At 44.5% G+C, this 26786-nt stretch overlaps 1 protein-coding gene across 15 annotated transcripts in view; it reads left to right on the top strand.

The window, feature by feature from the left end:
- The window catches only part of BRSK2 (BR serine/threonine kinase 2), a 315350-nt gene that overhangs the window by 229086 nt on the left and 59478 nt on the right, over window positions 1-26786 (top strand). For all 15 annotated transcript variants that reach the window (XM_055814154.1, XM_005236313.4, XM_005236315.4 and 12 more), the window contains exons 5-9: window positions 1894-2010; window positions 12191-12224; window positions 13124-13192; window positions 16127-16273; window positions 23790-23821. In XM_055814154.1, coding sequence (XP_055670129.1) covers window positions 1894-2010; window positions 12191-12224; window positions 13124-13192; window positions 16127-16273; window positions 23790-23821 — 399 coding nt within the window. The remainder of the gene's footprint in view (window positions 1-1893; window positions 2011-12190; window positions 12225-13123; window positions 13193-16126; window positions 16274-23789; window positions 23822-26786) is intronic.

Raw genomic sequence — 26786 nt, 5'->3', positions numbered from 1 at the left:
TGGAACATCTCCTTGTCACTGATCTCATGCTTTTTTTGTCAAGTAGGTATGACTATCTTGATAGTTATTATATGGCTAATAAGTATACTGTCTCCAGTTACCTTGAAACTTTGATTTCTATGAGAAAGATAGATTTGATAAAGCACCTTTGCTCTGTCAGATGAAAATATGTGCAAATCTGAATGGCACCGTTATCTACTGGATTGTCTGCCCATGGTTAACAAGGCCACGTTAACATGCAGGGTTCATCCTGTTTATATAAGATTGGAGACCAAATTCTATGCTTTTTAAAAAAGTGAGGGGGGAAGGAAACATAGGACTCGGTGATAAGGTAAATGACCAGTGCCTGCTTTGAATGTGTGCTGTTTTGCTGGAAGTCTGCCTTGGAAACACCTGTTACACTCCCCAGCTGTGCTGTTCCAGTGTGCTCTGGTTTTGCACAGAATCGCTGTGCGTTGTTCACCAGTTGTCTCTAACTGATCATTCCCATCTTCTCGTCAGAGCAGGGGAGATAATTTCCAAGACATTGTCGTACCTCTCGTGTTTCTCTGAGAAGGCAGAGACTGTCCTTCTTTACAGTGGCGTAGAGGTACTATCACACTTTGGTACAGGAGGAGTACTAGAGGAACGTCTTAAAAAGTGAAGAGGACATGGCTTGACGATAAGGCTGCCTTGCGTCGTGGGTGTCACTGGACTAGACTGTCCTAACGCTGGTTCTTTTACTGAGTTCAGTTTCTGGTCAGGGTGATGGTTTTAGTGACCCCTTGTTGCAAATGACTGTTGTTTGCCTGATCCTTGCACGTGTTGTCAGCTGCCCATGTTCCACAGGTTCCAGCTGGGACTGGCCACCAGAGCTGGCCGCTCTGCCTGCGAGGTGTCAGTGCTCCTATCTGGACCTTTTATTAGCAAGACATCAAAGGCTCGTTTTGCCTACTCATAGGCAAAACCAAGAAAAGAGCTGCTGCTTTAGTCTGCTCAAAGTGCTTCTCTCATCTCTGTGACTCTGAGAGTTGCAAATAAAAAGGGGGGAAAAAGCAAAGTCATCACAAATTTTGTGCGAGATTTTTGTCTTTGGATATAAAATCATGTAAATGTTATAGTTGTACAGAAGCACTTGAGTACTAAGAAGCAGACGTGGCTGCACAGTGGTGTTGGCTGCGGATAATGGAGATTAATAAACTAGTCAATTATGAAACCTTTGATTGAAAGCAGGAGTTGCCATCCTGAAGGTCATGGCTGCCTGGCTCTTCCCATGTTACCAAATAATAAGAGAATCGAGCTTTGATGGAAAGGAGGGAATCCTCTCTCTTAATTTCCCACTGCTGGCGCCCTCAGTTATAAGCAGTGCTGGGCTGAAGGGATTTCTCTATCAGACCTAATTACCCAAAATTATTTCAAAGCCATGTGCCTATGTAAACAACTCCTAATAGGGGCTTTTTGCAGTAGCATTTACATCAAGGATGTTTTTTTTCTCTAGATATCGCTCCTTTTGTTCCCTGTTGTTGACAGAATGTATTGATGGTGTTGCCTCCTACCTCAAGGCGTGTGATGGAGTGTATCAGCCCTAAATCCAAGCTGAAACTCTCCTCCTACCTATTTCTCTCAGTCTCTCCCTCAGATTGTGTTGGTATTGCTGGAAGTTGAAGATTTTCGTTTCCTGGCAGTACACTGCAGGCTCAAGCCTTGCATTCATCAGGAGTGGGCATTTGGGGTGCGTTTAGAGTACTGCAAAGGCTGGATATTGGGTATGTGTGTTCTCCTGCCTGGGACAGCAAAAAACCTGAAATCAATTAAAATGTAATAGGTTGGATGCTGTGCTGGGTAAGGAACAAGCTTTGGAGTGGGAAAGCTGTCGTGGATAATTTAACTCACATTTTGATCCTCTCTTTACAGCCACAGGGACTTAAAACCAGAAAACCTTCTGCTGGATGAAAAGAACAACATCCGGATAGCAGACTTTGGGATGGCATCACTGCAGGTTGGGGACAGCTTGTTAGAAACCAGTTGTGGGTAAGTGTCACAGAACATGTTGCAAAAATGAGTGATAGCTTCCAGACAAAAGTTGTCTATAGTAAGGGTTTCAATAAAGACCTGCAGACTTACACCATGCATCGTTATTTCCCAGCAAGACAGTAAGTTGACGTGATGCATGGCTGCAGCAGGGTCCTTTGCAATTACAAGCAAGGCGAGACTGCTAGGAGGATTATTGCAGGGGCAATCTAAAAACATTTCCATGGCAATTCAAGACCTTTCTAGGTATTTCTAAGGGAGCCAGCAATAATAAGCCCAAGAGCTGAGCAAATCCTGGGTCCCTGGCTGGGGACGCGCTCCCTGAGGGCAGTGCCCTCTCATCACCATCACCTCTAGAGGCACCACTGGACCGTGCCCCCTAAGCCCCCCAGAGCTGAGCCTTGGTGCCATGCTGACTGTGCAGGGGGCTGCTGCGCTGAGCTGTAGCAAGGGCAGCAGCTGCACTGAGCTGCTGCAGCCTGGCACCACTGCGCCAGCTTTCAGCTGTGTCTGAATTTGCTACAGCATCCAGCAGCAACTGGAGCTGCAGACAGTACCGGCAGATTTCCGCCTCCTCCCATCCAGACTTCGGCCCGGTGACTCCGGTGACTCCAGGCCCGCTGCGGCCCCAGCGGGTTGCAGTCCGTGTTCCTTCAGTCCGTGCTCTGAGCCCAGGCAGCCGGGGCAGCCGTGGAGCCATCGTGGTCCCCTGCACAGCCCAGCCACTGCCTCTCAGTCCTGAGCTGCACAGCTCTGCTCTCCGAGTCATGAATAATGGATAGCAAAATTATTTGAAGTTCATGATGTGATCGAATGCTGGTTGATGAGTACACTGAGATCCACCCGTTCCTTCTGTCTGTGTCAAGTCAGGATTTGACCTCTTAACAACACAGATGAAAAGCAAGGAGCTACAAGTCTGCACCTCTGTTGCTTGTAGCTGCATTCAAACCTCCCCCCTAGATTAGGAAATGAAGTCCTCCCTGCAGTTACCACAACGCCTCTACACTCTTTACAGAAAATTTCCCCACTTGCTTCCATGGAAAGGACAAGAGGAAGTATAAAAACCAACCTGGGCTCACATTGCCCTGTAAGATTTTTCAAACTCCTTGGGAACCTCTCGGCAGGGTTCCTGTTCTTGTTAGCACCGGGCTCTGTCATCCAGGTCTAGAGTCTCAAAGAGAGAGCTCCTTCCCATAAGCTGTGCTGGAATTCAAACCTCCGTGCTTCAAGCAGAGCCAGCCCCCACACTGCGGCCTTAAAACGCGCTAGTAAAGAAATCAATGGGACGGAAGAGATGTGCCTGTAATAAACAGAACACAGCAGCAACGCTATGATCTCCTGCCTTGCAGATGCATTTTAAGTGTGGTGCCAATCACTAGGCCTCCGTGTGAGCTATTACACCACTTCATTAATTCTCCTGGCATGGAGCCCAGCATGGCTGATACTGGTGTCTTGTGATCTCTCTGGTTTGGGGGGTGAAGGGAGGAAGGAAGGAAGGAAGGAGTATATAACAATATGCCGCACTGTTCACAAAGAAAGGCAATCCAGTTATGACTCCCTTTCCCTTGGAGCACACACAGTAACCAACCTCAGAGCTTTTCAAGGCAACAGTTTTACCTACCCCTGTAGCTGGTACTTTCAGCCAGCATGAAAAGGAGCAAAACAGAGTGAATCATGGCTGAGGTACAGAGCTTTAATGAGATGCTCCTCCGTGCACCCAGAAGTTAATTTCCAGAATGGTTTTATCTGTGCTGTGAACACTGATAATGAGATGAAACTGTAACATTTCCATTGACAGTCACACAAGGAGTCTCCAGGTATTTCTGTCAGTCAGAGTGGGAGGATCAGATGGGGTTGAGCCATGTGATGCAGCTAACTTTGTCAGTGCAGCACAGTGCAGTCAAAAATTCTTTGCTGTCACAAGTGAAGTGCTAAGTTTAGTCCAAAGTTTGGGTAGGCTGTAGGTCACCATAGAGCCTTGTCTGGCCTCGTGAAGATAATATCGTAGCCTGAAGTATGCTGTATTGCATACCTCAGAGTTAGTGTTTTCTGAGAGCTGCTCCTCGCATCTGCATGGCTTTCTCCAGCACTGGTGCCTACCTGGGGGAAACAATCAAAAGTTCAGTCCAGTTGTGTTTGTGTAGGAGAGGGAGGTAAGGATGGACTTGCTGTTTCATTGACATAATTTGTCACTGACAGACTGCACGTTAGGCCTTGATTGTAATGAATCCCCGTTACTGGAAATGTATATTGTGTGAATCCTGCATATACGCAGCACAGAGGAATAAGCCATCATTTTAAACGCGTGGCTTTAGACCCTTGAGGGGAAGAGGAGCTGTGTGTAGGGTCTGTGGGAATAATTCTGTTTATGGCAGACATTGCACAGCGAGGCAGTCTCACGGAGCGATGGTCCTTGCAATGCCAAAGTAACACAGTGAGTCTCTGCGTTCCTCCAGGAGCAGGGGAGGTCTGCGAGCAAACAGCGGACAAGGGAGAAGCAGAAGATGTGGTAGGATGCTGCTGCTAGTATTTTAGATCTCTTTGGCTTTTTCTCCTCTTCACCCATCCAGGCAATGGCATGCAGAGACACTCCCCGTCTCTTTCCACAGTTCTCCCCAGCCTGCTGCCTTGCAGCGTTTCAGAATGGTAGATACTGTCCAATCTATCCTGAGTTGTCACTAGGCAAGAAGAGCGAGTGCCTCATGGTTAAACCTCAGGACTGAGACCCAGGTGATCTGAGCTTGATTTCTGTCTCTGCTGAAGGCATTCAGGGTGGTCTTAGACAAGATAAATTACCTTTCTCTGCTTCAGTTCTCCATCTTAGCGAGTCATTGCAGTGCTCAAGTTGCTCTGAACATAAATTGCAGTCATTTCTATAGGAGTCTTGGAAAAGTAGAAACGGTTGGGGCATTCCCTGATCCTTGTTCCCTTTCCGTGAACTAAGAGGGCCTGTGGCTAAAATGAAGGATTTTAAGAGGAAACTGTTGAGTTACTATTCTTGTGAGTTTGCAAAGATCCTTCCAAATTCCTCATTGCCCCTTGCAGAAACCTTTTTGCCATCTCTTCGCTTCTGTTTCACTCATCACAACTTTGAAACACTGAGTCCTGCTGCACGGAGATTGCTGCACGCTGCCAGGTGGCTGAGAGCCCACAGCAGTACCAGCCTCTGTGCTCCCTGCCTCCAAACGTATCCCGACCAAGAGCCAGCCAGAGCTGACATGAACATGGAGCTTTCTCCAGCACCAGCTCCCATCTCTGCAGAGGCAGTCAGTACGGAGGCTGAGACCACTGCTGACATTCCCACAACTGACTGTATGCAACAGTTTCCCTGTGTTGGTGTCTCTGTAGAAGAACCCCTGGCCTGATACAGAAAGCTGTGTGCATGTGGGACGAGCGATGCTGGTTAGGATTTCACTGAGAGTGAGAAGAAAGCCTTGCACCTGTCAGTGGCATAATGGCAGAAAACAGCAACTTCCAACTCCAGCACGATTACCCTGCTCCCAGCTCTCGCTAGCAATTCCTAGCAGCACTTTGCAGACCCACAGATTGCCTGGATCGATCAGACGAAAAAGGACATATTCTCATTAGGACTGATTACTGGCTCGTTTTTAGCTCAGGGTATTTATAACAACCAATGCACTGTGTGTTTGTTAGAAATGCTACCAGAGGTCGTCTAGCTCCAGATTCCCTTACATCTGTGTTTGGTGTGTCAGCACACCTGTGATGAGCCGTTAATTCAGAAGAGCCACACACTTGCCACACACCTCGGTGTCCAAGCAGCATTTCTGATTTTAATGACAAGACAAGATGCTGCACATGGTCCGGTGGCAGGTGTCCCTGCCCATGGCAGGAGGGTTGGAACCAGATGATCTTTAAGGTCCCTTCCAACCCAAACGATTCTATGATTGATTCTGTATCCTTTCCCCTTTATAATAAATGGGTGCATGTTGTCCAAAACGTATGCAGATGTCCTGCATCCACTTACTGTTAGGGTTTCAAATTTAGACTCTTAAAATTGGAAATGCCAGAATTAGTACTTTTTACCCCATCTCATGGAGATCTTTGATTCCCAGCACTCTGTTTCCGTCTCCTTCCCTGATTTACACTCCAGTCTTGCCAACTTCTCCCAGTCATTTCAGCTCCATATTTGGCCTCAGATCCCAGATCCTTTTTAGGTTCCAGCTCTAGTTTCCCCTACCTGGTTGTCCCGGTCAGTTGCTGTCAATCCTAGATCTGTTTCCTGTTGGTTTTGCACTCCCTTTGGTTTGAGGTTTGGTACCTTGTGATACGAGCTGCCAGCTCACAGTGTCGGTTTCAGGTAGAACTGTTCTGTGAAGTGTTAACAGTGCAGGTAGAATTTTGATCCTGATGCTGCAGAGTGTTTTAGCTAGTAAATGCAAACTGCAGTTTTCTAGTGGCAGTTTGAGTACATTTTTCTAGAGGATGCAAACAAATATTCAAGTTTTCCCTTTGCAGTTGAGGATATAGAAATTTTCCCTTCATTATGGGAAAAAACATTTAATTTAGATTAGGCTTAGGTAGCATGCACACACAAACATGAAACCAGTCTGAGGCAGACGAAAAGCAAGGAAAATTGTTGTTAAGTTGTTAAATTGATTGTAAGTCATAAGCAACTTAAAATGAGGATTATAAAGGGAAATACCTGACAACCTTATTAATAACTGTTAATACCAGCCTCCCCTATAATACATCCCAGGGTATAGTAAAAGAGGTTTAAGTCTGCCAAATCAAGAACTGAGAATTTAAGATGTGCTATTCTTCAGATTGCCAGCATAACATTAACTTAGCCCATGCACATTAGGGTATGGCCATTAATTACGAGCTTGTACAGCTTTTCCCCAACAAATCTTTGCCTCATTTGGTGTTTGGATGCTGTGCTTTTTTGAATAAACAGCTTTTTAATATTTGATTTTTCCTCATCATTCATTTTATGGATCCATTCATAATTTCTGCTCACTGCATTCAAGCCTTGCTATGAATGCTAGGTAGGATTTTCATCATAGTGTCTTAGGTTTACAAATATGAAGTAGACTGTTCTCGTATTACGTTTGCCACATTGATCTGATTTATATGAGGACACATGATTCTGCAAAATGAAACTCAAAATTGACAACCAGTTGGATGCTCTGGGGCCTGGTATCAGAATACTCAGGGCCTGATAACAGTCCTTTGCTGGGAGAGCAGAGTCCTACCGACCACAGCCGCGGCTCCGCACACTTCTGAACACCATAAATCAAACTTCAGATGTGTCACACTGTGAGTCTGAAAACGGGGAACCTGCAACTTATAATTACCTGTGAGCATCTCAGTTTAAGGCACCTGTTCATTTTCTTTCACAGAAGGGTTCTGTGGCAGGGGCAGAGAGAATTTGGTTCTCCAGTCCGTCAGTCAGCTGCCTCTATCCCAGGCTTGTCCTTCATGGCGCTGAACTTCCCCACGTTGTACAGACTTCCCGACGTCGGCCACGAGCAGAGCAGAGGTGTCGGGGACAGCAGCGTGTCCCCAGCCCGCCTGGCTGACCGCTGAGGGCAGTGTCATCTTGGCAAGCTTTGCTTTAGCAAGTCTTAACTTCTGAATACTTAACTTTGCAATCTTTGTACCCTTTTAATACAGGGGTCTGTTTCATTTTTTAAAATTAAGATCTCTTAAAGGTTCCAAGTCTTAATAATTTGAACTGATGGATTAATTGATGAACTGATTTGCAGATTCCCCGGAAATGTAATTGCACTCAAGGAGTAAACAACTGTAAGATGGCTGAGGGCTAGATGCTGAGTTTTCTCATATAAAGCTAAATGACTGAGTTGAAGCTTTAATGGCAGAATAGCACTCAGCCTTAACTACAGCTGCTACCTTAATTACAGCCTTACCTACAGCTACTGCCTTCACTGCAGCCTTAACTACCCACTGCTACTGGAACCCTTTCTTCAGTCTCTCCCTTTCTTTTCTCTGTGATCTGTGGCTGTCACTTTCTCCACTCAGGATGCTCTAATGTATGTCCTTCTCCTGAAGAATTCCCTTCATCTATTTTTCTACTCCTCTGGCGTTCCCCTTCATCTCAGCCCTCTGCTACCCAGCGTGAGGGGAAAGCACAGGCAGCCTTTTACGCTCGTGGGTAGCTCCTGTCTCTGAAAGGCAGCTTGGAGACAGTGATTAACAGGGGGGAAGGAAGGGACTCCAGCATCCGAGCAACAACAAAAACAGCGAGGCGTGGGAGGACTTCAGTGCACCTGTACAACCTCCTGTATCAAGGTAACTTCATGCATAAGAAAAACAGAGGGAAGGCGACTTCTTGTTCCTCCCTCTCTGCAGAAGCTGTGCCTCCAGCTGCGAGGCCTGAAGAATGGCACTCAAAGAAGCTTTTCTTCTTCCTCAAATAGTACCATCTATATATAGGACGAAAGGACCCAGGCATGGACACTCGTCTTTGATGGGACCTGGGAGCCCATGAGGCAATGTAACACATGATTTGTCACACTGTGGAGTAGGATCACACAGCTTTCCTTGTGCTTCCTGATCAGCCAGCTGCTTCTCTGCAAAAGCAGTTGCCATCAGTCCCCAGAGAAACCGTGCATGGGCAGCTGATCTGTGTGTGCACGGTGCAGGTCTCTCTTACCTGCATAATGGGACCCGCAGGTCACAGGCACGTCACTTCTGCTCTGAAGACGTGGCCCCGGTGGTCTCAGGTCTACTGTAGCTGCGCTGTATCTTGCTATGCACAGATCAAGAACTACTTTTCTAGTTTCTCAGGTGAAATTCAGGATAGATGCATCGAGGATATATAGGTTTCTTTCTGAATGCCTGACTTACCTGCCCAGGGCTGTCCTGGATTTCACCATGGCACTCTGGCTTATTTCCTCTGGTTGAAATCCCACGTAAATGCTTTGCTAGGGTCTCCCAAGGTCCTTAAGATTACAGTGTCCTAGAGTCATAGCTGTGAATGACCGTTCAGAGAGCCCTTCCTGCCCCAGGCAGACTAGCCTGGGAAAATCCACATCACCCTTGAAATAAACACTGCCAGCATCAGTGCTTTTTTTGCAGCAGTACCCGCAGGCAGCAACTGCTTCTTGATCTTGCTGAGCGATACACTTATTTGTTATCAAGGGCAGATTGTGGCTTTTGCTGCACAGAGATGTCGCTGAACGATGAGGGGATGGCCTAGGGGAAGAGGCAGGGAATGTTGCTCTTGACACACGTATATTGAATAATTAGTGATAAGAGCCAAAGAAATATTCATGACTCTGTAGAAAGATAAATAGATCTTTTATTAAATTTCAGGTTTCTCTTTAAGGCAGTTGAAGTTGCTCTGTGATTGGCAGCATGGAAATGAGTTTTCTATGGATTGTGGCTGGCCAGAGGATCCCTTTTAGAGCTGTTAGCCAAGGCAATGCTGCAGATACCTAGCTAGTGTGTGCTGGCAGGAATTCCAAATGGCTGTGCCAGAAACCTGTGCTCTCTGGGCAGTTGCAGTGCAGCTGTTGAATGATTGAATCAATCCAACTTGCTCAAAGGATTTATTACAGCATTTTCTCCACGCGTTCTCCTAGAATTTAGCAGAATTTCAGTTGTGCCTTGTAAGACACCTAGCAGATTCCACTGCCCTACAGCTGGCCTCAGCAGGGTGAAGGCTTTGAGTACATTTGCTAGTGGGACACATGAAGAGGTACATACCTGTCCTGGTTCTTCCCAACACTCACCTTCTTTTCAAAGATGTTAGCACAGGAAGCTGTCAGGTTGGTTGCCTTGCTCAGCATCCACAGTTAAGCGTTCTGAAAGCTTTGTTGGAGTCGTCATATATAAATAAACACTCAGAAGTACGCTGCAAGTTGATACCGACTCTTCCAGTGCGCCCTAGATGGCATGGCCACCCAAAAAGTATTGTGCTGAAGGACGATGCTGAACTGTACAGGATACCTGGCAGGATTTGAGAGGGCTGGCTTAAGTTTCTAGCTCAGCCGCAGACACCACCTGTAGTAGCTGTTTAATGTACCGTGTGTCCTCACGAGTCACCCTCTGTAGGAAAGGCAAGCGGGCTCTGCTTCTCCAGGCCTGGGCTGCAGGCCCGGTTCTGGTGCTGCTCCTTCATTCCGATTTGTGTGTACCTTAAGGATGACCTGTACAATATACACTGGTTTTATGATATGAAGAAAAGACACCACCATAGCCAAGCATGCTCACAAGAATAATTTAACTTGGCTTCTAAAAGCTTGTGAAATCATGTATTAGTCCAGTGACATGACTCTTTAGTGGTTAAGGCTCAGGGGTATTAAAAAGAAGAGGTGTAGAGTAGCTGTTGGGTTGCTGTAAAGAAGCAAATTCACAGGGATCGATACACACTGGAGGGCTGGGAACACGTATATAACATGAAGGAATTCAGTGTCTCGCTGTGGCCCCACTCTCACGCCAGCAGTGGCCAGCAGTGGCCAGCAGTATGCTGCAAGTCCCCTGAATCAGCCCCCACTTAGTCCAGAAGCAATAATTTTTTTAACATTACTGACTGCTTTAGCTTTATTTCATTATTGTTGCCATCACACTCGTTGTTACTACAGAAGCTTTTGCTGTAAAAATTTAAAGCTTTATACGAATCCCTGTGAATTCAGTCACGCCGACTTCTGTGAGGTACGAGAGCTGTGGTGGCATTGCTCTTGCTTTAGTCAGGGGAGTAGACTTGTGGTGAGGGTCTGGTCACCTTTTCCAAACTGTGGGCAGCTGCAGCTTTTACGAATGTCAGGTAATCGTGTCCATATGGCTGCCAGTGGCAGAGCTGCCAGGAGAGCCCCGGTGTCCGTCCTGCCCACGGAGCACACGTCCATCCTTCTGGTCTCCCAAGAGCCCACCCTGGCCAGCACCCCGAGGGCAGCTCTCCTTTTCGTTGTCTGCTTTTACTCTCGATGGAGGTTTTTAAAATCCAATCTAAATTAAGACACTTGGGATCACTACTGAGCAGGGCGACCTGGTTAGAATACCTGCAATAACCTCTTAAATGGGGGTGTGTGGATTAAATTTTGCTCTAAACTTCTGAATTCCATCTTTCCTAAAACTGGTGAGGGATCAACTGCGTTTCTCTCTCCCTGCTTCAGCTTTGCTGCCAAGGCAGCTGCAGTCCCAAGTGTGCCCTGAGTTTATTATCATGGTCTGCCAAAAGCTGTGATACCAAATCAGGGCGTTCCGTGCCCACGGGATGGTATTTTGCCATAAGATAAATGTAGTGTGTATGGAAATTCAATTAATTGGCTGTCTCACTGGGCATTATTTTAGCACCTTAGCACAAAGCTAACCTCACTGCGCTTCTGTTCTGCTCATTACTTCGTGCGACAGGTATTGCCCAGCCATGATTGCGTTTGTCACAAGAAACAAATGCACAAATGAAGGCAGGCTCAGAGACTGCTGGGAGGTGTCAGTATAAACAATAGCGTGATTTGCACACAGATCTCAGACAGTTTGCATCCCTTTTACTTGTCAAGTTACTTAAATGAAGACTATAAAATAAATAGCCATGGCTATAATCTTTAGGAATTAAAATGATTACCTGGCAAGCTGTAGTAATTAACTATTTTCAGTGAGGAATCAAAATGGAAATATATGGGTAGAAGGATGCAAAAAGAATATATTAACCCACTAGGTAATAGTACTACTTTCCATCTTTTTTAGTGTTTTAAAAGAGAAAAAAAAGGATGTTGAAGTCTTGAAATCAGCAGTTTTTATGAGCGCTGGAGTAATTGAGAGCAGTCTTAGCAGACGAAATGCAAAACGTGCTTTATGGATGCATGTGTTTGGTCTGAAAATACTGTTCTGTCTTTTTTCTTACAAAAGGCTACCCAGCGTGGGCCTTCCTTCTAATTAGATACAAGGCCAAGCTCAAGGGTGGCATTAGAAGGCTGGAATTCTATATAGTCACAGAATATGCCGCGTCTTCTCTTCTTGCCTTGCTTTTAAGAAATTCATAGTAGGGCCACAGAATTGTGAATTATGCTAGTTTTTGACCATTTTCTGAGTTTCTTAGAAATGTTTTCTCGTTGAGTTAAGGAAAAATCTGCTGGTTTTGCACACTTGCGTTCTGTATAAGCGAGCCAATCGTGATTCTGCTAAACAAAATGGAAATGCACGTAATCCATAAATACCAGGCTGTTACATGCTCATTTGACTGTATTTTGTGTTTCAGATCACCACATTATGCTTGCCCTGAAGTCATTCGGGTAAGTTGTTAACACTGGTGTGTATAAATATATTTTTTAAAGTGTCATTTGTTGCCAGGACGCAGATGAACCCTCTGTACAGCAAGTCCGTCCAAGGCAGACAACACTGGAAAGCACACAAGAACCTGACTATGGTCTTGTTTGTTTGGCTCAGCCCTGAATCAAGCCACATCGACCATATGAGGGAAATGATGGTGTGTTGTTCTCGCAGTACCCTTCATGCCATGTGATCAGACAGAAACACAGAAGCCTTGCTGAGCTTGATCTCTCCGCCCAGGGGACGCAGTCCCCTACGTTTCCCTGTCTCTGATGTAGCTGTCATTTCAGTAGAATGGGGGTTGGCTGTCAGTGGTGTTGGCTTCTCTTAAATAATACGAACTATCCTTTCCCTCTACTCTCCCTTTGTCCTCTGAAAATCAGTATCCCAAGATTTCAGTGCTCAAGGTTCCCATCTTTTAAAGCGTACCTTTAATGTAAAGCTGAGCAGGGAGCGTACAGAAGAGACTGTCCAGACAGTGCTGTGAGTTCGCAAATAATATGACTGGTGACAAGCTCCCTGAAGAACCAGGGAAGAGAAAAACACCTTCTTGGTGTCCTTAATGCCCCTCTGACACTGTTTGAGTGCCAGGTCTAGTCATTTGTGAGTTGTTGACCATTCCTACCCTGCTCCCTACTTCTGAGCCTGTTCTCACAGATGCCAGAAAAGGCTGTAAACTGATGTTCATAAAAATTCAATTAATGGGCTGTGTCATGGCCTCCTAGTTGGGAAGGCCAACTTGGGAAGCACGTAGCTGAATTGAAATGTGGGGTTTCCCATTCTCCCCTCTCATGTTCTTCAAGGATAATTAATTCATTTACTAGCGAGCAGTCTTTTGAACCTCTGTGTCATTGCTGCGCAGGGAGAAAAATACGATGGAAGGAAAGCAGACGTCTGGAGCTGCGGAGTCATTTTATTTGCGTTGCTAGTGGTGAGTCATCTTCCTTGCACTATCCTTTAAAAAGAAAAGAAAAATCCAAAAATGCTGCTGTATGTATGGCGATTCTATTGACATCATGAACAGATGGGTTTTTTTACTTCCTCTATTTTTGTACCTCTCAGTTGCATCCTTTTCTCTTACTTCTACATCAGTCCCAAAGGAAAAGCAGGAGGAATATTTCACTGCTGCTTTGAAATGCTGCTGCCCTGCACAGGAGAGCATAGGCAAGCATCAAAAACTTGTCTCCATAAAAGCTCTTTGCTGTTTTGTGATATTGCAGCACATTTTTTTGGCTGGAAAGGATGTGCAGGATTACAGCTGCAGGATACAGAGAGTGTCAAATAAGTTGTCCTTCACAGGACCAAAATATGGCTGGTTCAGGGAAGCGTTTGTTTTTTCTGCTGTATGTATAGATGTGTTTCAGTAGGTATATGCATACATTAACTGCAGTGTTTTATCAAGAGAAGATTTGAGTGCAACAATTTTGCTTCATGCAAGTATTGAGCTACATTTTAATTTGGTACACTTGGGAATATAAAACTGAGCCAGTAGTACAAAGTTTAAATTAGTTTCCATCTGGCTCAGTAATACTTTCTTTAGTATTCAAAATGTGGTATCTTGTAGCTTATCCTTCTTTCGATCAAAGTTTCAGCTCTCTGTGGGATTTGTTCTGATTTGCAGTGGTAATGTAATACTCCTAAATATACAGCAACTGGATGTCCAGCTGAAGGCAGATAGGCTTGGCATTTGTTCTCAATTTCAATAGTATAATGTAGGAAAATATACTTTATGTTCATATAAGCGTATTCCATGTGCAGATTGAATACTGTATATGAAAATAGATTTTATATGCATGTTAAGTTTTTAATATCTATAATAGTTGAGATGATCATCTACAATTATAAAAATAACAAGCCTGAAGTCAAATTTGGATGGCCTTGTAGATTTACTAGTAAAACTAATTACTTCACTTAAATGTTTTATTTGGCAAAAGCACTTGTACAACGTCCAATCAGAGTTACATTCTGCACATTATTTTTCCTTAAAATACTTGAAAATTGTAAAAGATTTTTGTTTAAAAAAATATTATAATTTTTTAATGGCCCAAATCAAAATACCTCCAAGTAATCGCAGTATGATGCTTTAATTCCCCTTAACTGAGCTTACTCCTTTTTTTTTTCTTTTTAGTCATTAAAATTCACTGACATTTTTTAAGTTGTAGATTCTTTATCTTGATGTTGCTAGGGAAGAATTTTAACCATCTAACTACATAGCACCCGGTCATCTATTGCTCCTGAGCAGCTATTTTCATGGCTCATCACAGAATAGAGCTGTATAATGAGCTCTTAGTATTAACTTCTTGAGTTCGTAAGAGTAGAAGAGAGAAGGTGTCAAGATGGTTAGGATTTGTAGGAGCGGGCATTTCATTTTCAGGGAGATTCTCTGTCAAGATTTGGTGTCCCTCTGTCGGTACATCTTTGTCTGTTCCTATGTAGATACACGAGCCTGCGAGATGATCGAAATACATCTATTACAGATGGAGAGCGCGGAGCTCTCCGGTTAATTATGTCAGGACAAACCCTACAAGAAGTCTCAAGCTATAACGGCGGGTGGTGGTAATAAAAGAGCTGTAGTTGTTACCTTCAGGAAATTCCACAGAGCAGCCTTGCTGACTTCATCGGGGCTTAAATTGCGTTAGCCAGTGTCCTGAGCGATCAGAATTGATTTTTCTTTAAGTCTGGAAGGGTTAGGACAGAAGTAGGTAGCGCAGGGGGTGGTGCAGAAGGGAGGCTCTCTCTTCGAAGCCGCTGGACCGAACAGACGACAGTAAATAGTGCCCAGCCGCGGGTCCATCAGGTGGGTGTTCTGAGGCGGCCGTAAACAGAGCTGTTGGTCCGTAAGCTGTAGACAGAGGGTTGCTTATACAGATGCACTACTCACTGTAGTAAAAGCGGTGCCAGAACTGACAACTTAAAGCTTCATTATCACAGCAGCTGACAGCTTGCAGCTTCCCACAAGCCATCCTGGAAATGGAGGAAGCTCGGCACTTACTGGAATTAGGCAGTGAAAGAAGGAAGTGAGAATATCTAGGAAGGTGCAGACTTGCTATAAAAGGATATCAGCTTCAGTTGGTGGCGTTATCCTAAAGATTTCAACTTCTTTTTTTCTTTTTTGTCCTTGCAGCAAGGGTAGGTCTTTTGCCACTTTTTGTGGCAAGCTGATGAGCTATTCAAAATGTAATTTCCGCTAAAAAAACCTCAAGCCATTCATGTAAGTGAGCTGCAGTAGGGAAGCAATAGGAACTGATGACCTGACCACAGCATGAGAACTGGATAGAGTGTATTAAACAGGTAGAACGTCTGCAGCTTCCAAAGGCTAGTGTTGGTTAGGGTTTCTTTCAGATGTGTCATTTCACGGCTCCATCAGGAAGAGGATGTTCTTTATGGAAAGTCTCTCAAATGCTGTTCACCTCCTTTTCAATGTCTGCAATAAATGTGTCTCGGGAAGATTAAAAATAAGGAGATGGTAAACATTGCTGCTGTGAAAGTATGCCCAGGAGGAATACCAGAAGATCAAAAGCTTGAGCTGAATTTAAGTGAATCCATGCATCTTTGGTGAATTTGCCTGGAAAGGCAATTTCATATTTTTTATTATGTTTTATACTGGTAGTTATTTTCTAATTAAAGGTCTAATAAAAAAACTGTCCTCGGTTTTGTTTCCTGTGTTGGAGAAAATATAGCAGCACCAAGAAATTATTTATTTTCAGTAAATAAAAAGTTTTTTTCACTTATTCTAATAAATCATTATGAGCTGACTTCGTCTCTTCCATTCTCTCACCACGTTTATCCTGGCTTTTCTCCTTTTGCTCACTCCATTTCCCTTTCGCTCGTCTCTCCCATCCACCACTTTGTCACATCCCTGCAGGGTGCCCTGCCTTTTGATGACGACAACTTGCGGCAACTGTTGGAGAAGGTGAAACGTGGAGTGTTCCACATGCCACATTTTATCCCCCCAGACTGTCAGAACCTTTTGCGGGGGATGATTGAAGTGGATGCCTCGAAACGTCTCACGGTAAGAAGGCATTTGCTGTGAGTCATGTGAGCAAGGCTGCATTTGCCACCTTGTTGCGTTTACAGTTGAGTAACTAAGGTAGCTTGTTGATTTGCTGCCACTGCTGTGTGTTTGCTCCTGACCGAAGGATGAGTGGAGGTGGTAGAGCGTCTAGGAAGAAGTCAGTTACCTTCTCTTTTGAATCATGAGGGCAGATTATCTTTGTCTCTTCTCTAGCCCCGTAATTCTCCTCCCGTGTAACAGTGGGCACTCAGGAGAAATCCCTCGGTGCTGCTGACCTGTTAGCACGCTGCAGAGTCCGCCGGAATTGTCTGGCTCTCCCAGCTGGTACCGCAGTTTGTCAGGGATGTGATAGAACCATTGGCAGGTCAAAACCGCTAGGACTGTTACTTGGAGCTTTGCTATTGGAGAGAGTATGCTTTTCTTACGTTCCTGACAAAAGCGAGGGCTTCTCACTTCGTGGCACACAACCTGCCTTGTGTTCCCTCTTGCATTTGCTCGGCATTACCCTCCAGCAGCCTTCAGAGCGAGGGTCTTCCCGTCTGCTCTTTCCTCTTGTGCCCCGTGTTCCTGAGCACCATTAGTCCCACAGTGCTGAGCTCCTGGCATTCGGCACTGAGCCTTTGCATCCAGGATACATCCCATCACTACCACAGAGACCCTGCAAGGGTGAGCACTGCGTAGTGATTGTATCCTTCATTAACACTGTGTTAATGTTTTGGGGAATTAAAAAAAATTAGCAATTAAAATCATTTTGGAAGGCAAGATTGCCTGCTTGTCAGTGGAGGCGTCTGCCTTTATGGGTACATTGCCCTTGTAAATCCCATTGTCAGGCTGTGGTGATGATTTTATACAGATTTACTAAGCTCACAGATTCTGGGTGGGAGTATGTATAAAGAAATGTAAATTTAAAACTCCTCCTGGTTCTTCAGTCTGCTAAAATATTTATAAATAAACTCTCGGATCACTGCTTGGCCTCTCTGCTGAGATTGCTAACAACAGCATCAGTCTGTGCCAGCTGTGATGGTGCTTTTGGGATGCAGACACCTGTCTGCTAAGAAGGGAACTGAAACTCCCTTCACAACTCTCTTTACAGCATTACCTGACAGCTGCAGCTGGTTTTGCTTTCATTCAGTACGAAACCAGGTCATGCTCTGTTTGGTGACACAGGTGAAAAGTTCTTCGTGCTATTACTAATGTCCCTACCTTTCCAAACCCGGTAGCCATCACATTTGCAATACATAAGTAGCACTGACTGAATAAGTAGAAAAAAAAAAAAATTAGGCACTTTAAAAGGGCTTTTTTAAACAGATTTTTGAAGAAAGAAAGAAAATATTTTCCCAAGCATTTTTACGGAAAGAACACTGCAGAAGTTAAGGCTGTACCCTGGGGCATGAGACAGCTGTTCTTCATGACAAGAAAGTCACCGAGTCCCTCTCCAGCTTAGTTTCCATAATATAAACATAACGGGTTTTCTGTTGGGTTTGTTGGTTTTTTTTCTCTGAAAGATTTTAGTGCTGATGGATTGAGTATGCCAGGGAGCAGGTCACGAGAGGTTGGATCTCCAGATTGTTCTAACTGAGTTTTTCCGTGGAGCACAGTCCCTAAATGTTTTGAGTGGTGCAGTACAGCAGAGAATGTACACGCATGAGAGAGAAAACAGTGAAGTTAAATCAGGGTCCCAGGGTGACACTCCCCCTGCTCCTTTTCTTGATCAAAATTAAGCTCTTATTTCCTTAGGGAGGGAAAAAAACAGATCGGATAGTTAATAACAGGCACTAACCAGTGAATTGTGAGTAAGAATTTGAAATAGAAGATACTCAAGAGCTGAGAGCCAGGAGGAGAAAAGGATAGCTCTTTGTTACTAGCAGCAATCTTATTTTCATTATTGGAGGGTCTCTTGGTTTGCTGTCCCTGCTGCTGTCACTGCGTGTGCTGCTCGGATCGCCAGGCAGAAGGGAGCTCTTTGTTTACCATGCAGGAGCTGGGAATAGACAGTTCGTTTTGAGGAGAGATCTGAATTCTATTTTAGCCGTGTCCTGTCAAAAAGGGTATAAATATGGGGGTTTTTGGAAGCTTCCATTCCTAGAAAGTATCTCACTTGAATCAATTTGATATTTCTACAAAGATCTGAGCGGAATAGTGGCTTGGGTACAATAAGTACAGATGTAGCTGTTATCATTACTGATCATTTCCTCAATATCTCACTGGTGAATTCAGCAGAAAAATACAGTGGAATGTAAGGTCACTAGAATTTTTTTCTTTCATTTTTCCCTTTCTCTCTGCTTTGTTCCTTTTTTTGATTTGTATCTCTTTTCCTTTTCATCCAACTGCATTTCCCTCCCTGCAGTAATTGCCATTTCACAGCACACCCACACCTTCCCCAGTCCATCTGTTAAAATGATCAACAAAAACAGAACTAGCGTTCACGTTTAACTGTCATCATTCGGCTTCAGTGTTAGAGCTTCAGAGGATTAATGGAGAGGAGGGTACTCGGGATTATTGTTACTAGCCCTTTCCTGCCTTAAGAAATAGTCATTACCTTTCTTTGTATATGATTCAATTATGGAAAACCGAGTTTGTGATGTCTTAGCGGAATATTGTTCGTGTTCACCCAGTATTACGTAGCCTTAAGTAGGGTTCATGGGACATCCTTGACCACCCTCCTTTACTGGGCCTGGTTTACTAAACATGCTTTAAAATAAAAGAACCCATGTTTTTCTTTCAGTAGATGGCAAAAGTTGGTGCTAGCTGCTGGTGACGGTATTTCAGACCACTCGCACTCATGAAAGATGAAATCAAACCCAGAAAGAGTACAAAGGCGGTCAGAGAGCCTGTCTGAATAGCACAGCCCAAAAGAGCTCTGTGTAGTCTGCACAGATGATGTCTAAGAAAGGTTGTACGGCTTGTCTGCATATTCATTAGAGGTAATTACTAGGGAGAGAAGGATTACTGAAACTAAAGGAAGATACAGGCACAAACCCAAATGTATGTCAAATGGCCTTACATAAAAGTAGGCTAGAAATTAGAAGAAGCATTTTAGCCATATTCTGGGGCATCTTCCTAGTAGGGAAGTAGTCAAAGGGAAAAGTGAACTAAGTTTTACGTTTGAGATGGTTTATGGAATAGAATGAATGCTCTCAGTGCCTGCAGTACCACAGGTTGAGGTTTCTTTTAGTTACGTGCTCTTCAGAACATGAATGTTTTTTTTTCCTTGGAGGTTTCAAATGATTCAGCATCTCTACAGCAGAGAATTACAGCTCCTGTAGTGGAACCCATTTGCATTCTCAGCTGATATTTTCTTCCACAGAAACACAAAGGTAAAGAGGGAGAGTAAGGAGCTTTTGGTCCGCTTCCCATTTCAAGGTGGATGAGCATTATTGAAATGTTGTCTGTCGAGCAAGGTGTATCAGAGCAGATATTGCAGAATAAGCTATTCTGATAAAGCTGCTACTGTTCCACTGTTGGCATTTTATTCCAGGGTCTTCCATGTAGGGTGTCCACATACCCTGAAATACCTGACCCCGAATGTTATCCAACTTCAATTACACACGTTGGCAGAATCTCCTCTCCGCTGTCTGTTTGGTTTTGGTTTTTCTTGGATCTAATGCATGCTAATGGTGGACCACGGCATCTAAAGAATGTTAAAAAAAATGAACAAGGGAAAACTCATCTAATTCCTTCTTCATTTTTCTAGAGGGTCTTGTGGTAAGGCGCCTATCACATCATTTAAATTATCTCCCTTCACCGCCTGTGGAATGGAGGTAATTGTCCAGCTGATATATTTAGGCTGTAAGCCTGTGGCTGCCAAGGGTCTCTTCATGCACCGTGCACGTAGCACAGTGATACCTTGCCCTTGTCAAGGTCCCTGGAGGCTGCTACAGGACGGCTGCTACTACTGACACAGATAACGGTTTTACCAGCGCTGTTTGCGCTGCCAGCGTGAATCCCTCGGTCAGGAAAGCCTCTCTCTTGACACTCTACAGTAGGTTTAAAGTTCAGACTAGAGGATCTTCTGAATGAGAAAGATTCATCTGAGGTGTGGGTCTGTTTTAGTGCACAGATGGATTTCAGACTGTTCCCTTCCTGGAGAGGGAATTTTGAAATCTGACATGAGTTCGAGCCCAGAAGCCCTCATCCATTATCCACAGACTTTGAGAAAGTTTTTCTTCAGGTCAGAACTTTTTAGCTTGGCAACCGCTCTGCTGAGATCAGTGCCGAGGATGTAGACAGTGCTGTCTTGTTTTCCATCTGCCTGTCTGTCTCCATCTGTTGTTCCCTGCCTCAGGATTCAGACGTAAGCTCCTTGGGGGAGGAGACCTCCTTTTCTGATGAGCTTATACAGCTCTGGAGCGCAGCGGGTCTCTCACCTGTGAGCGGGGCTCCTAGGTGCTGCTTCAGTATACAGGTTTAATATATATTGGAAGTATTTTTGCATAAAACCATGATAAAGGAATTCCCCCTCTTCCTCCATCACAGCGTTTGAGCTGGCAGAAGTCTCTCCTCTGACTGTGCATGTGCAATGGATCTGAGCATGTTTTGTCGTTTCAGAGATGGCATCATGAGACAATTGCCTTCGGTGGCTAGGAGATATTAGGAAGCAGCATTTTTACAACTTCCATAAAATGGCATTAAATTTGGCAAACTCATGTGCAAACAGCAAGAAGAACCCTCTGGGAAGGGTTGTTAAATGCCTTCGTCACTTAAATGCATTTAAACATTGTGTTTAAATGAAGGCAGGAGGAGTGAGATTAGCTCCCACTGTGTATCTCCCTCCCCTGCATCGCATAGTAAAAAGCGTACAGACTTCTCCTTGTCAAAACCAATCGCCCTCCCATAACCCTCCTGTCACTTTAATGCAGATGAAAAGCAACAAAGCATTAATTAATTACCTTTAAAAAAGCGGAGAAGGTGTTGGCAGCAGCAAGCACATTTGTAGTAACATTTCAGTGCGATTATGTTTGAATCGGAATAGAAATCGGTTTCACAGAGTGCTTTTCCTACCTGGGATGTCCCAGCGCTTCACAGCGGTGGGTTTGCTGTGGGCTGGCGGCGGGTGTGTGGGTGAGCGGCAGCCGTGGGGGCTCTCACACACCTTCCAATGTGTGTCAAGGTGCTACGGGGCTTCTCTTTTGGAAAAATGCGAGGGATCCCTTAGCCTGAAGGAGGTGGCTCAGCAAGGATGGGCAGAAGGGATTTCTCCTTGACATCTCTGACGGAGCCCAGGGGTTCTGTGACTAAGGCATGAACTGGTGACCCGCCTTTCTTCCCCCTCTCTGACTCAGAAAATGATGTGCAGTTGTCTGCTTCGCCATGGCATTTCTGTGTACCACAGACACAAAAGAACAATGTGACCCATGGAGACAGAAAATGCAGCAGGAGAAACAGGCATGAAAGAGGCTTGGACATCGCTTAGCTGTTATCATCTGCATCTTGTCTGAAATCATTAATGTCTTTAACCCTCCGTGCAGTGTATATGAAATAACGAGTAGATGCGCATCTCACAGGGTGCCTGTACCAAGCGGAGGAGGTAGGGTGCACTCCTTAGCAGATCCTCACGGTGCTAGGGACCGATAAACACCGCGCTAAAATCCCGTCCCATGGAAACTGTACAAACCAGGCTCTGCTGTGTCTGTGCTGCAGCTTGCAAAGAGCCAGAGGAAGGGGGCTGCATCCCGGGGAGGGGGGGGGCGCACCCACGGTGTCTCTTCGCTCTGTTAAGCTGCTGGGGGAGATGGCAGCATGTCAGCAACATCCACCTTTCTCTTAGCGGGGCAGGGCTGAAAGGACTACCTAATACAGGAATAGTATCTCTTGCCCCTTCTGCTGAAGGGGGATTCTGGTGAACTCCCGGCTGGAAGCTCTGCGAGTCTGCCCGAGCCCGGGGAGGGTGCTGGGGGTACTGGTGCTCCCAGTGCCTGGGCTGGGTAGAGGACAGCAAGGTACGTGAGTACCAGCTGCACTTCTGATCACGGTGCTGGTACAGTCTTGGTTTTAAAGGAGGCTGTTTGTCTCCTACAGATCCCTCCAGACTCCTGTCATGCTTTCCTAAGCTGTATTCCCTTGTTTCTTTGTTTTCAGGAAAAGCCCTGTCTCACTTGAAAAATGATCTCATACGGAGCCGACCTCAGATCTCCCTGGTTGCCCAGGCATGGAGCTGTTGTTCCATAGCACAGAGGTCTCGGATTCCTTGCTCTCTGAGCTTTCTTGCTCCTACTTTCTATCTCTATGATTTTGTTGTTTGTGTGTTCCTCTTTTTATTTTTTTTTCTTTTCTCTCTGATTCTTATTATTCTGGAATTGAAGTGGAAAGTAATAAGAGCAGGACAGCTATCTCCGTTCTTCCTGACCAGTTTAATGGGTCTGTGATTTCATCTTATAGCTGTTAGCACTTGAGTTTCCTCCCAGCCCTCCCCTGTCTCTCACCTGCGTGTTGCACAAATGCAAGCCTGTGTGCAGTGAGTGTGCATATTGTTCTGCACATACAAAGGTGCTTCATAACGAGTAATATGAGAAATATTGTCCACATAATGAATAATCCCTGGGCATCTAGAAAAAGTTATTTTCTACTGTGATGATGCTTAAAAACAAACCACAAAAAAAAAAAAGAACACAAAAAACCAAACAATTAGGAAGGTTCACATGCTCTATGTCATGTGAACAGCGTGTTCTCTTTTACTGGTCAAGAGTTTCTCTTGGAAAAAGGCTGCGACTTTCTTTTCCCCATACTGGTGGAAAACATGGTCATCACGTAACATTTGCTGGGATCTGCCTTCCACAGGTGGACAGGGCCACTGTTCAGCTCTGCCAGGTCCCTCGTTGCATGGCAGAGTGCTCATGTGCGAAACAGGAAAGAGGGAAGTACAAGGAATTTGCAGCCTGGTGTTCAGGCCCTGGAACAATAACTGGTATTATTTTGACATAGAACCTTATTCTGTGGGTCATCAGATTTTATTCATAAATGAGAAGCCAGTCAGGAATGGGTCGTGGCGGGAGGTTGTATCACATGCACAGCGTATTTTGTTTATTCACTTTATGTTTGAACCTGTTTCTGTTTCCTTCCTTCTCTCTCTCTGTCCCCTTGCCCTATCCTCCCCCCCCCCCCCCCCCCCCAAACTAGAAATGAACTTGAGGTGTAAAGAATCAGCTGTTATGCACATACAGAAAGGAGCAGTTTCTAAGCTTCAATTAAGTTTTACAGAGGAAAGGCTTAGGAAGGGAAAAACTTCCATTGCCAAAACACTTCCCTGTGAAGCCTTGTACTTTTCCTAGGGTTCTGTGTGCATTTTCCTGGGATTTGCTCCTGAATGATTCCTTATGTCCAGAATTACAGGCTCCTTTCCAGTGGGGTGGCTGAGGAGGAGCGTGCTCTTTATGCAAAATAAGGTTCCTTTTGTTTGCACGGATCCATCTCTGGAATGTTGGACTTAACTTGAATAAGCCTTGAATAAGGATGTCTTGTGGAGTTAACTTTTCTATTTTACAGCACTAATTTGTTGTTTTCTTTTCCTTTACAGCTAGAACATATTCAGAAACACATATGGTATATGTAAGTAACTCTTTTTAAATTCACTTTTGTATGTATTCGTTACTGGTTCTGTTACAGGAGCTAATATTCTAGTGATCTCTGAAGGGAGATACTGGAGTCTGAAAGCAGCTTTCACACATGTGCAGAAAGTGGCAGAGGACAGAAGGCATCTAATTTTTCTTTTTATCCTTTGCTACTCATATAATTTCATCTGTAGATATATACATACCAAGCCAGGAACTTTTCATACCGCGGCTAACAATTGTTTGAACTAAGACATTCAGTCCAGCAACTTGCTGTGTTGAAAAGATACCTGCAGGTGATCAGCAAAAAAAGCCCCAACTCCAACCATATTTAGTTTTCCATCGAAGAGCTACATACAATCCCTTGTAATACCTTCTTGACAAGAAAGCCTTCAGTTGTTACTTCTTGGCATCTTGGCTTTTCTCAGAAGTAGAAACAAAAGTGATGATACTGATAAGTAAGTACCTGTGAACAAGAGCTTTTCTGTCTTCTAATCCCTGCTCCTCCTCCTTTGCAGCAAGCTAAGAGGCTGCTTGTGACCTTGTAACCTGTTGATGTGAGAGTAGTTCTGTGACTTGATTAAGAGCAGCGGTCTTGACAGTGAAACAGGAGGTCTGTGGGAAAGGTACACGCCTGTCTAGTGGTTTGGGTATAAGGAAGATTGATGGCTTTTAAAAGTGACCTTGCACTTTGCATAGCATTGATAGTATTTCAAGGAACCTAAGTAAATAAAGTAATTTTTTATACTGATGATAACCTAATCAAACTAAGGTGAATACTTCACATCTTAAACAAAGAAATGATGCTTTGATACATGCTTCTCAGGGTCAGCATACCTACAGGTTCCCCAGGTGGGCGATAAGGGAAGTTCAGCCTTCATAATCCTGTCATTGCTCTTGGGAAATACTTGAGGATGATATGAACTGGTATTTAAGCCTATCACCAGGAAAAAAAAAATCATACACCTTTGTTCTGATTCGTTTTGTTTTCTCTGATTGTGTCTCGTGGGTAATGTTCACTTCTGGATTTACCTGACCTTGACAGGACCTGAGGGGCATTCGACAGTTTGTTGAGTAACGTGGTTTTTTCTTAGTTCACCTAAAGGGTGGCAGCCCTCTGCCCATGGCGCTCTCATGCTCTCTGCAGTTGCTAGACTTGGCACCTTTTTAAACCAGAGAAGGATCAGAGCGTTGTTTGCTGCAGATACTATTTTGTAAAACTCTTACGGATAAATGTAGGAGAAGGGGACAGGGGAAATCTCTAACTGTAACCTCTGAGCTGCCCTCCCTGTAATGTCTCACTAGCAATTCCAGCAGTAAAGGCTGGTTCCATCACACTGGACAGCTGCTCCCCCTGTTCCTTCGTGGAGTGAAATGAGCTGACTTTCTATGTGCTTTGATCAGGACTGGAATAGGAACTGAAATGATATGTCATCGATCAGTTAAGTTATTATTCTAACCCTCCTCAAGATTTTTGCCTGGAAGTTTCCACCTGTCGGAGGACTGTTGTCCCAGGCTCACATGCACGATTAGGCAGGTGTTATTTCATTAATTTATTTAGAATTGGAAGATTTATTTCTTTGCAGACATAAGCGTTTGAACATTTTCATGTACTTCTCCATGAAGGTCACGCGCTCTGATGATTGACACAGTAAACAGCTTTTTTACCCTGATGGAAATGGCATCTGAGGCTGTTTTCAGAAGTGGAAACTGAGTTTTGCAAAAGCAAGTCTCCCCTAGACTCACTCCGAGTGTAGTCAATAGAGAGAGAAAGGTTCTTCCAGAAGTCTGTTCAGATTGCCTAAAATGAAGTTTCTGCTCAAAATAGCTTTTTTAATGAGTCGCTTTCTCATTTTCTCTGTACTGGCCATGGATTGACCTAAAGAGGTTAACCTCCTTTGGCTAAATTTAGTCTGTGAATAACCCTGCCACCTCCAAAACTCAGCTACTTTCATCTGGTGATGTCTCACAGCCTCTTTGCATTCATTTTGCCTCGAAATATTGATGCTGACAGAGAAGGAGGGGTTAGAAGTGTTTTACTCTGTGGCTGTTTTGCCCACATCTTTCATGTTTTTCCTTATTTCATGGAACACTACTATTCTACGTAAAATCTTCATTCTTTGGCATATGTAGGTTACTGACCTGAAAGTTGTACTCGGAACACGTAACTGATTTCACTTACTTCTTCAAATAGATATTAAGGCTGCTGTAAAACTGAGGAAAAGATTTAATTGCAGACTCGGGAGACAGAGGAAGAGGTCTTGAAAGCAGAAATCATGATTCACAAGCCTAAAAAAGGAAAAAAGAAACCAAAGAGAAACCTTTCATCACCAACCTCCAGTTCTTCTTGCTCTCCCACCCAAATTAATTCAGCAAGGGTTTTTTAAGCCTTTGTAATTGAAATTATTTACTTTTACCTCAAGCACAGGTTATCATTAATCAGCAAATAAACAGCAGTTATTTTCACATCTTTTTAATAAGGCAAGAGGGCAAATAAAATTAGCTAATATGGTAAATACATACTCCTGTAACACTGAGTTATTGCCCTAATTGGGAAGGTACCAAATTTACTAAAACCAGAAAAAGAAAAACTGTACTGGTTCTGCTTTGCTTTGCACTGATGCAGATGTGCATCTTGGTGAGATGCACAAGGGAATTTCATGGAGAGACTGAAGAAGTCTGCCCGGCTCTGGCATCACAGCCGGCGGCGTGCGCCGACGCACACAAGAGAGGATGGGTTTCAAAGCAGCAATTACATTCATGTGGGCCTTCAAAAAATGCCCGTGATTTGCAGTATTTCTCGTGTGACATTGTTTGATGTCTCTCTGGGCTGAAATGCCACGCATTCATCACTCCCTGCTAGACGCAGACGGCACAGGCAATGCAGCGGTGGCACTCACAGTGCAGAGCCGGCGGGTGCCGCTGCCCGAAGCTTGGCATCGCGCTGCCGAACGCCGAGGTGC

Source organism: Falco peregrinus, chromosome 9 (genome assembly GCF_023634155.1).
Source record: "Falco peregrinus isolate bFalPer1 chromosome 9, bFalPer1.pri, whole genome shotgun sequence".
NCBI lineage: Eukaryota > Metazoa > Chordata > Aves > Falconiformes > Falconidae > Falco > Falco peregrinus.
The sequence above is the reverse complement of the archived record's forward strand: the minus strand, read 5'-3'. Positions and strand labels throughout refer to the sequence as shown.